The sequence below is a fragment of the Crotalus tigris genome, unplaced genomic scaffold, assembly GCF_016545835.1.
Source record: "Crotalus tigris isolate CLP2741 ecotype Arizona unplaced genomic scaffold, ASM1654583v1 scf7180000023598.3388751, whole genome shotgun sequence".
In the NCBI taxonomy this organism is placed as follows: Eukaryota; Metazoa; Chordata; class Lepidosauria; order Squamata; family Viperidae; genus Crotalus; species Crotalus tigris.
In genome coordinates, this window is record NW_024100068.1 from 610,116 (window position 1) to 621,990 (window position 11,875).

Below are 11,875 nucleotides of genomic sequence, written 5' to 3' on the forward strand. Positions count from 1 at the left end.
CTATTTTATCAAGCAGTAGGTTGTGATCTACTTTATCAAATGCCTTACTGAATCCACAGCATTCCTCTGTTCCACTAATTTTGTCACTTTGTCAAAAAATGCAATAAGATTTGTCTGGCATGATCTGTTTTTGCCAAACCCATGTTGGCTTTTGGTAATGACTTTGTTTGCCTCTAGGTGTTTGCTGATTTGTTGCTTGATTGTCTTTTCCAGAATCTTCTCAGGTATTGAGGTCAGGCTGATAGGTCTGTAGTTTCCTGGATCCATTTTTTCCCCTTTTTGAAGGATCTAAAGCAGTGTTTCTCAACCTTGACAATTTTAAGGCATGTGGACTTCAACTCCCAGAATTCCACAGCCCAGTGGAATTCTGGGAATTGAAGTCCACATGCCTTAAAATTGTCAAGGTTGAGAAACACTGATCTAAAGTAAGCATTGTTCAACAGAAAAACAATTCATTTTCATATGGATGGGCCTCAGTTTTGCCTTAAGCAAAGAGGAGTGCAGTTTTGGGGAGCCAAGAGTTATCTTCTACAAACTAGCTAAGGTCAGGATAAAGATGTGAATGGTTTCAGAACAAAAATTAAACCTGATGTACTGTAATTTAATTTACCGTAAACTTAAACCAAATGAAATTATCTTGCAAAAATCTTTAAAGCATGAACTGCTTCCTGTAGTCAGTTACTGCCCCCCCCTCGCGTAAATTACTGTCTTTCTGAAAACTCTTGAAATGTGCCAAAATTGTTCTTATCAGACCTTGATCTGCAATTAATTCAAACATAAAAAGTTCACCAACAAAAAGACAAAATGGGAAATGAAAATACACAATGAACCCATTGTGTAATTGAAATTGTTTTCCTCTTTCAATTAATCAGTTCTGAATTGAAGAAGTCTTGTGTGTATTTATAGAAAATGTAATGGTATTATCCAAAGCAATATTTTTGACTTATTTTTACTGACATAAAAAGTTGTCATGTGGTACCTTTTGATTTAATTGCACAGCAGAAATGAATTTGTTTATCCTCTTGTTTGGAAAGGGAGTAGTAAGACTACAGGAGTAGTCCAACTCCTGTAAGATATTTTTTAAAATAGTCACTGTGTGACTAAACTGTTTTAGCTATGATTAAAAGGAACATAGAATGTAGAACATCAGAGTTGGAAGGGACTTTGGAGGTCATCTAGTCCAATCCCCTGGTCAAACAGGAAACCCACTACGATTTTAGACAAATGCTTCAGTCTCTTCTTAAAAGCCTCCAGTGATGGAGCACCCACAACTTCTGAAGCCAACCTGGAACAATACACATGTAACACATCTATGTTAAAGCAGTCAGAATGTGGATTTTTAGAAATGCATTTGACCAGTTTAGGGGCTGGGCTCCTTTTCCCATTTTGTTATTTTATATCACATAATTAACAGAATTACCTTCAGTCCAGTTAATGGTAAACAGACAATGTAGGTTATGGCTTGTTTTAAGTTTATCTGTTGGATTTATCTCTTGTTTATAGTACTATCATTGTAAGTCCATTTTGTTGTTGTTGTTGTTAATTGCAAAGTCATGTCTGACCCATCGCGACCCCATGGACAATGTTCCTCCAGGTCTTCCTGTCCTCTACCATTTTCTGGAGTCCATTTAAGTTCACACCTACTGCTTCAGTGACTCCATCCAGCCATCTCATTCTCTGTCGTCCCCTTCTTCTATTGCCCTCAATCTTTCCCAGCATTAGGCCTTTCTCCAGTGAGTCCTTCCTTCTCATTAGGTGGCCAAAGTATTTGAGTTTCAACTTCAGGATCTGGCCTTCTAAAGAGCAGTCAGGGTTGATCTCTTCTAGGACTGACCGGTTTGAACGCCTTGCAGTCCAAGGGACTCGCAAGAGTCTTCTCCAGCACCATAGTTCAAAGGCCTCAATTCTTTGGCGCTCAGCCTTTCTTATGGTCCAACTTTCACGGCCATACATTGCAACTGGGAAAACCATGGCCTGGACTATACGCACTTTTCTTGGCAGGGTGATGTCTCTGCTTTTTAGTATGCTGTCTAGATTTGCCATAGCTTTCCTCCCCAGGAGCAAGCGTCTTTTAATTTCTTGGCTTCAGTCCCCATCTGAGGTGATCTCCATTAAGGTACCCATTAATACATAAACAAGCGGTAGATAAAAAAGAGTTCTGTGTATGTCCACTTTCCAACTGTGCTGCCACAAAACTCTCAAACATGGCACTTTCCTCTGTCATTGTTTGATAGGCTGTGATTCAGTGGCATTCTGTCTTGGAAGTTGGAGGGTCTATGGAACCATCATAGCTAATAACCATCAATAGCTCCTCCTCCATTAATGTGTATATTTTCCCCTTTAAAACCATGTAAGCTACTAATCTTATGTCATATCATGGCAATATATTCTAAATAATGAATTATATAGTTAATTTTGATTCTTTGCTTTTATTTTAATTGGATGATCCTGAGTTCCCAAAGGCAGCTACGTCTCTGATTCAATTCTTCACCAACTTATATTTTCTTATTTGTTTTTTGGGAAGAAAATTGTTGACAGTAATGTTCCACAAATTAATGGATGTGGTAGAAAGTATCCCGACCTTTAGATTTTAGCTTGTTTACTGTCTTTCAGTTTTAATTGTAAGCTGTATTGATTTTTTTTCAAATAAAAAAATGGGATATGCATCTCAGTAATAGGCTAATCTGATGTTATGTGTGCAAAGGAGTAAGATGATTAGGAAAATTGTAGCTTTCCTATCTTGGGAGGTCATTATCAGAAGCTTAGGAGGATAAGAAAATTGGGAACAAATTTTTCTTGAATGAGACACATTAATTCTCACAAGTATCACTATTTCCATTTAGCATAGCAGTTTCCAGGGCAACGTTTATATACAACAGAATTAAAAAGGGGGAGGAGGATCAAGCAAGTATGTGTGTGTGTAATACATTAAATCATTTCTTTTCATGATAAGCCAGATAAACCGTTTGGCAGTATTACTTATTCTGCCCAATATTATGGGAAGTTTGGGATATGCAACTATGGGAGAGAACAGTAGAGAGCTTGCCTTATTTGAGTCTTGATTTTGGGGAGACCCATAGTTCTGTATAGTAAGCATTTTTTTTTATTGCTATTTCCTTAGTGCAGGGACAGACCACCCTTTGCTAGCTGGAAATTGTGCTTAACATTCTTGGTCAGGATTGGGGCTGAAATTCTGTAAAGCAGGATTTGCTGTGTAAAGCACATGGGCACGATGGCATGGGAAAGGATTTCTTTGTCTTCTGGTTTTTTGGGCAATGGGAATTCTGATGTTTTTCTTATTAAAAGTATTTTAAACCCATTTTAGGACATTGATTTTATGAATTTTCATCATAAAAAGGTAGGAGTCTTGATAATTGTGGGTGGAAGGAATTCTTGGGGTTGTAAAAAGGGAAGTTGAGCTTGCAGCTCTGGGGCTCCTGGTTGCTCATTCCCACCTTAGCATTGGGAGACATAGTTGAATCAGGATTCTAGAAATACATCCTATTACCTTCCTCTTTCTCTTATATTTCAGATGGTGCTTCTCCCTTCTCCATTGACAGTACAGCAAGTGAGATGATGGATAGGTAATCTTTCAAATGAGATTTCTGGCATATTTTACATAAAAAGAGTGATCAAAACATATACACTCCTGGAATTTCACACATTCCCTAAGGGACATTGATTCCTTTCTCATGCCATTCCATACATTGATTAAACCAACTCTATTCCACGAGTTTAAAGTTTTAACTCTGATTGTTTCTCAGCATCCCTATTGGGTGGGTTGATTAATCTTATATGCTGTTTTTACATGTTTATTCGGTTGTTATACTACCCAGAATCTTTGGATTGGGCTGTGTTAAAAAAACAAAACTTTTAAATAATGCATGAACAAATAAATGCATTGGTGATCATTTCTAGAGCTGCACACATATACAAAAATACGTAGAGGTAATGCCTTTGAACAAACACTGCACAAAAGTCAAAACAACAAAGCAATCTAAAAACCATATATGCAAAGTAAAAAAAATATCAAAAGCATTCAAGTTAACCTAGGATTTTCTTTGTGTATTTTTTTTTTTTTTTTGTCTAACGGACTTGGCTTCCCCCCCACACATAATGGATAACTGAGAGACTGACTTCCCACAGTTCAGAATTGCAAGACTTTGAAAATGCCAAGAAGGGGGAGGGAATCCAGTGGGCTGCTCATTCTTTCCTTAGTAGAATTCTGCAGCCCCACCAAGGTGCTCCTTTTGTTTCAATCAGTTGATGCTAGAGAACAAACAATACTCCTGAACTTAATAAGCATTGAAAATGAGCACCTCATTTTCTAGCCCAGTGCCTTTGATGCTGCTTGTTCATGTAAGGATCTGCCTCCATTGTGATTTGACTGACATGGCTCTTGGCTATAAATGTGAGCAATTAAGCAGGCTAGGTGGCAGCTGGTAAGGAGAGGTGCAGAGAGAAAAACCCTGCAAGAAGTTACAGTTTCAGGTCTCCTGACTTTTGCAAACAAATATCTTCAAGCATAAGTACAACAGAGGGAGGAAACAGTGCTGACCATCAAGCTAGGTAAGAGATTTTGCTACCTTTTGCTGGATGCAAGTCACTCCTTCAGCTTTTTAAAGAGAAGACAAAGAGCAAGTCAATTAAAGACCCAAGATATTAATAATATATTGCTTTATTCAAAAATTATATTTGTGAACCAGTGACTCAGTTTCTAGATATAAGATATGTACACTATTCACAGAGAGCTTTGTGACATAGTGATTGAGGTGATGGATTAGGAGTAGGGAGATCCATGCGCTATCTCTCTCCCTCAGGCACAGAAGCTAGCTGGTGACTTTGGACCAGTCAACACAAATGAGAGTCAGGCTCTGTGACAAGACTCCCCATTGATTCACTGTTCAGAATTAGGGAAATGCTGTGCAAAAACAAATGGATCCTGCAACCAAATAGCTAAAATGCTAAAGAACACCATCACCACCACCACCACCACCACCACCACCATCACCGAAGCTTACAGATGTTAAGGATCTGGAATAATAATAATAATAAAAAGTTGGAAGGGACCTTGGAGGTCATCTAGTCCAACTCCCTGCTCAGGCAGAAAACCCTATACCATTTCAGACAAATGGTTGTCCAGTCTCTTCTTATAATCTTCCAGTGTTGGAGCATTCACAGCTTCTGGAGGCAGGTTGTTCCGCTGATTAATTGTTTCAACTGTCAGAAAATTTCTCCTTAGTTCTAGGTTGCTTCTCTCTTTGGTATACAGTATAAGTCTCATAGCAAGGGTAAAGAGAGTTGAACATAGGTTTTGAATTGTGTCACACTGGAAACTCTTTGAAATAAGTAAAAACTGAATGGATATAAAAATAAGGATTAATTGACTACTTTATTGTTCCAATTTTCAAGATGAAAGAATTTCAAGAAAACAGAAAACCTGTGGATAATGCAAATATTATTTTCTGAAATCCTATTTTACACTGTCTCATTCAGGTTTCATTCTAGTCCTGTGATAATTTTCTATTATGTTTACCATGGCTGCTGCTTTTTCTACCTTTCTAAATTAACCCCACTGATGGTTTCATCTCAGTTGATTAACAGGTTGATGCCAGACTGCTACAATCACAGGTGAATCAGGAAGATTGATTGTGTGTCATCAAGTCCTTTTGACTCCATAGAAAAAAAATCCATAGAATTTGACTACAGAGATCTCCATGATAATCTATTCCTAACCTGTTCTTTCACGACTCCCAAGGGTGCCTTCACATTGCTGTCACTAACTCCATCCATCTTAGCAATAGCACTAGCACTTAGACTTATATGCCACTTCATAGTGCTTTACAGTACTCTCTTAAGAGGTTTACAAAGTCAGCATATTGCTCCCAACAATCTGGGTCCTCATTTTACTGACCTCAGAAGGATGGAAGGATGAGTCAACCTTCAGCCAGTCAGGATTGAACTCCTGGCAGTGGGCAGAGTCAGCCTGCAACATTGCATTGTAATCACTGCACCCCCATGGCTCTTGCTGTGCAGTACTTGCTGCAGTACTTGTAATAAAAATAATTAATAAATCAATTATATTGACTAATCAATGAGATCGGTCCATGTAGTTGATTCATAGTTTATTTTGAGTACTGTATACCCTTTAAATAATCCCTAAGGAAGTTTGAGATGGTTCTATGTTTGTTATCACTAAGGGTAAATGAAAGCAATAAAAGGTGACTAATTAAGTGATATAGATTTAATAATGCTTGACCCAAAAAATTCTGGGAGTTTTATGTCTTAAAAAAGCCAGGACAATAAAAAGAACAAAAAGATACGTGTCCAGAAAAATAAGAATCTAAGAAATAAAAATCTTTAGACCAGGGGTGTCAAACTCGCCATGTCACGTGACGTGTTGCGACATATCACAACTTTTTTTCCTTTGCTGGCAATGGGGTGGGCGCAGCTTCCGTATGATGAAACTGGCCCGTGGGCCGGCAGCTTGACACCCCTGCTTTAGATGCTCATCAAACTCCTCCTTCCTCCCTTTCTCAGCGGTCTGCAAACAACTGCTAAATCCATGCAATTGCATGCAGCTGACCAACAAATTCCCTACGACGTCAGCAATAGGATGTAGCTGCAATGTTTACTCAAAAACTATGACTTAATGCCTATGAACAAATCCGAGTCCAGTTCTTCATACGGTCTTTTTTCTTTTGCTGCTTCTCTTAGAGCATGAAATGCCAAAGGATGATCCAAACCATTTTCTCTCTCTTGATCTTGGCCAGCTGCATCACTGCATTCAAGCCTTCCCACACAAACCTGCAGACATTCATTGGCTGTGCTGTGCGAGAGTTCACTTTCCTGGCCAAGAAGCCTGGATGCAAGGGGCTGCGCATCACCACCGATGCCTGCTGGGGCCGCTGTGAGACATGGGAGGTAAGACCAGTGGCCCATGGCTCATTGTATGGATTTTGCTCTCTTGTCCAGGTTACTAATGGCCATGCTTTAAAGGGAAGGGAGGGTACAGTTTAATGGCAGAGGAGATGTTTTCGGTGCAGGAGATCCCAGTCCAGCATATCTATGGTAAAAGGAGCAAGGAGCAAGTTCCAGGAGATATCTGTTTGAAATGCATGGTGATCCATTCTGTGCTGCCTCTACTGATGTGTAGCAGATCTCCAGCATTTCAGGTACAGGTATTTACCTGTTCCTTGATCTTTTTTGACATTTAAATAAATATTTTCCTGACCTGATATTGGGAAATGTCCAAAGAGTTCATTCATTTCATTGAATCTATTGTATATTTCTAACATACCCATAATCAAATACCTTTTATATATCATAGTAGGATAAGTAAATGTATAATACCCTTCACCCTAGATGATGACTACATTATGCAAATTAAGGAAAACTTATTTTTCTATTTTGCATAATTTGTTCTATCTGCTAATTATGTGAGAAAGCTAGGATACTGAAAATCTGCTTGCAACTTTCCCTTTGTGGTTTTTAAAGACTATGTATTCAGCATTACACTTTCTCTTTGGTTCTTTCTGCACTTCCATCGAATTGTATCATGTCCATATTAGTATAAATACAGGATTACAATCAAGAGATGAGACAGATATCTTCACCCCAATGTTCTATAAATACATGGGTGCTGCTTAGAACTTTAGGTGGATTAGAGAGACATATAAATTGTAAATATATAAACAAGTAAATGTCAGAAGGCAGAAATAAAGCACAAACCTGATTCAAAATCCTGATCACACTTACAAATTGCTTGGAAGTCTATAGTTATTCAGCCCTACACAAAAATGGCCCTTTCCTTCTGAGGAAGACTCAAGGACTGTCTGTGTCATACATATGATACAGTAATGAGGAATGGGAGTGGTTGATTCTCAGCTCACATGCCGCAGTAGTCTGTTTTGATAATTCCCAAATAGGCCTTCTACTGCAGTTATGAGATATTGGCAATCCTACAGTAAGTATCTGCTAGTACTAAGTCCATTTACAAGGTAAATGCATATAAGATTACAACTATTGTAAATTAAAAGGGAAAAGTCAAATCAACACCAAATATTTTTGCTGAGTGTTCAGGGGCTGATGGATAGCTGTAGCCAGCATGTCTCATTGAAATTCTATGATTCAACTGGTGCTGCAAAGCTATGGCTGAAAGAAAATGAGCTTGATCCACCATATAAGCAAGACTTATAGTACTGCTGCAGGTGCTCTTTGTGGCTTTTTTGGTGCACAATTCAATGACCTTACATATATTTAGAGTGCTGAAGTGAGGTTGTGGTATCCTAAATGAGAATCAATTGCTTGAGAATTTCATATGGCAGGCTCCTTCCCCACCCCCACCTCATTTTTTAAGCTTTAGTGTTGTATGGCAAAGCATTTCTGCAGAGTTTATGTAATGCTTTAATTACATAATTCAGAAAGCTTCTTGACTTAAGAATTTAACGGGAAACTGTCCTTTATTGTGCCATTGACAGAAAATTCCCTGGAGATTAAAATAGAGCCCCTGATTTACAAATGATATATTTTATTCCATATCCTAATAATATGTCTATTTCTAATTTTAAGTTGCCTCAGAAGTATTGTAATTATACTGTTAGGGAGTTATGAAGGAGAGGCAAGGAAGTCCACACACACGCATGAGTGGAGAAAAATTAATGACTAAATTTAGCCTTCTTTTTCAAAGGCAGGTAAGCCCAAACTTTGTTTTTGACAGTACAGTGATTTTATTAAAAGCAAGACTGGCCACTTAATAGGAAAAACACAATTATGGATTGAATCAGTCTGAACATCCAGGAGACATTAGCAAAAAAAAAAGGGTAAAAGTTTCCCTGTACGGTCATATCCGATTCTAGGGCACGTTGCTCATCTTAGTTTCTAAGGGAACCAAGGGAACTAGTGTGCTCATGTGGCCAGCATGGCTATATGCCACAGAATGCTGTTACCTTCCCACCGAAGTGGTACCTATTAATCTTCTTGCATTTGCATGCTTTCGGACTGCTAGGTGGGGCAAGTAACAGAAGTTCACCCTGTTGTGCAGAGTATAGATCCCAAACCCAGGCTGTCAGCTCTCCACCTGACAAGCTCAGTGTCTTTAATTGCTGAGTCATCACGCTCCATATTTATGTATTGAATTTGTCTGAGCATTTACTGATTGCAGAAGACATTAGCAGCAGCCACCAAATATGGAGGCCCAGAACAGGGAGGGGGAAGAATGTGGGGAAAAAAGGGGATGGTTTTCTGTGAGGGGCAGCCACACATGCATGCACAAAACCAGCTTCATTTATGTGAGTAGTGGGGCACATGCGCCTGCTGCTTGCACAAGTGTGGTTGCGAGCCCTGGTGCCCGCCACTTGTGTGAGTTGGGTTGTGTGCGTGCACTGGCCCATCACTCATGTGGCCTGGTTACGAATAGGCCATGGCCCAGAAGTGGGCCGTGACCCACAGATTGGGGACCCCTGGCATAGAATATGTGCGATTGAATCAACCTTGGTATCTAAACATTTACAGAGACTTTCTTGAAAAGGGATTTTGTTAGATCTCAATGATGGGAATTGTACTGTAATCCAACCCCCACCCCCACCCCACAGAGAATAACTGACAGGTGGGGGACAGTTCAGTTTGAGGCATGCAAATTCAGCATATAGATCATCTTGCTACAACTCCAGGCTGGAAAATTATCCTGTTGAATAATTATTTGATCCAACTGTTAAAAGCTGAAAAGCCAAATGTTATGTTAAAAGCTACTCCTGGTTTAGGTTAAAATACTGATAACTTTAGAAGAGAATATTAGTAGTTCAGAGTTGAACTGGGAGTCCTCGGTACTCTCAGAGTTTGATTGTTTTCTTGCAGATGTTAACAAACTAAACAGCATCCCCAGAGTTACTAGGGTGTAGGGTTTGCTCCCATTTTATGTACTAGTGGTTTTCCCTGTCAATGTTGGTGGGGCCAGTCTTTGAGGTTCCTTGATTAGGCTGTTATTTGCTGTTAGCTTGTTTGTCTGAGATAGTGGTTTGGGGTATTGTTTACTAGATTGTTGGATTATTTTGGATTATATTAAAACATAACATTTAGCTTTTCAGCCTTTAAAAGCTGGATCAAGTAATCATTCAACAGGTATAGATTAATACTAGATCAACAATCAAGAAGCAAACAAAAAAAAATTGCTTCCAGCAAAGGCTAAATATAGTTAGCCAGATGTGTTACAAACTCAAAGCCTGGTATTTGAAATCATAACATTTCAGCCAATAGATTAAGTTATTTAAAAGTTTTAAAAAAACTATTTAAGGCAGCCCAGCATCTTATCATGTATGACACTGAGCACCATGGATGAACACCTGCTTTTCAAGGAGAAGCTCCTAAGTTCAGCCTTTGTCATCTCCAGTTAAATGATTGAGTAACAAGTAATAATATTCCTGCCTGACACATTGGAGATTTACTAATTTAGATTAAATAATCCAGCAGAATGCTATTTTTTTTGTTTTCCTTCTTTATAAATAGAAACCAGTCCTGGATCCCCCTTATATTGAAGCCCACCATCGAGTCTGTACATACAATGAGACCAAACTGATGACAGTGAACCTGCCAAACTGTGCTGCCAGTGTTGATCCTCTCTTCACATATCCGAAAGCCATCCGCTGTGACTGCAGTGTGTGCCTTACCACAACCACAGAATGTGAGACCATCTGAATACTTCAAATTATCAAGAACACTTTCTGGGGTCAAATCCTCTCCGGGTGAAGACTACAATACGGCAATGATAATAGTGTAGTAGATCATAGTGATGCACATCAGGAAGATGTAGCTACCTAGTTCTGAAGCTTTTTTTCTGTTTGCCAACTTTGAATAGATCTGAGTAACCTGCAATTTTCATAGTCTTTTCAGTATACTTGTACAGTCAACATCTTTTCAATTGTTGTCAATTTTATACAGATTAGAATTTATCTGGGATCATTTCATCAGAACTTGCATAAATCCCAAACTGTATTTTCTATTAGCTTCCTGATATTATCCCCAGTATGTTCTAAAAGCAGTATAAATATGACCCAAGTTTGCATTTGCACTTTAACATTTTCAGAGGATCAGTTAGAAAGCTTTAAATATATACCAAAGGGATGTTCACATACTACATTTGATGCATGGGCAGTATATATTTATCCTATCAACAGCTAAATTTGTCCAACATTCTTAATTTGACAGCTGAAGTAATTCATTTTGGGGATTTGTGCAATATATGAATTATAAGCTAAACACACACACACACACACACACACACACACACACACACACACACACATATATATGTACTGACTATAGATCAAATACAAAGGATGAAATATCTTTTTTTCCTACCCAAAAAAGTTTTTTCACTGAAAGCACCTGCACAGGACATTGAATCCTCTACAATGCTGAACCATTAGTCATTATCCTTAATTAACAAGTGGGTGAGGGGGGAAGAATTCAGGCTCATCAAAATACTGCAGCTCTTTTTGTTCATTTAGGCTTGGATTAATAAAATTGTGACTCTGAAACGTATTCATTAAAGGGGAAGGTAATTGGATATATATAATTTATCAACTAAAAACCTTACTTCTGAAAACTAAATAAAAACTCAAGGGGTTTAATTGCGAAGAATTTATTCAGTAATGGAAGAGAGAATATAATGCAATAAGAACAATTAAGATAATATACGATTTAAAACAGGTTAAAAAGAAATGCAGAACGGAGTTAAAAAATAATAATCTGTAAGTGTGTTAAACCCTTGGGCACATACAATCGTGCAACATGGTAATTCTTCCTTGCCTCTTAAACCATAGGACCTCAATACAGATAAAGATAAAAAAGAACAAAATATGAATCTATGTTAATATCA

At 38.3% G+C, this 11,875-nt stretch overlaps 1 protein-coding gene across 1 annotated transcript; it reads left to right on the forward strand.

Annotated features, from left to right (window-relative positions):
* The first annotated feature begins 3,552 nt into the window (after nt 1–3,552).
* GPHB5 (glycoprotein hormone subunit beta 5) lies at nt 3,553–10,692 on the forward strand. Its single transcript, XM_039319445.1, has 3 exons — nt 3,553–3,584; nt 6,718–6,924; nt 10,504–10,692. The coding sequence occupies exons 2-3, from the start codon at nt 6,721–6,723 to the stop codon at nt 10,690–10,692; spliced, it is 393 nt and encodes a 130-aa protein (XP_039175379.1). The 5' UTR covers nt 3,553–3,584; nt 6,718–6,720.
* Nucleotides 10,693–11,875: the final 1,183 nt, after the last annotated feature.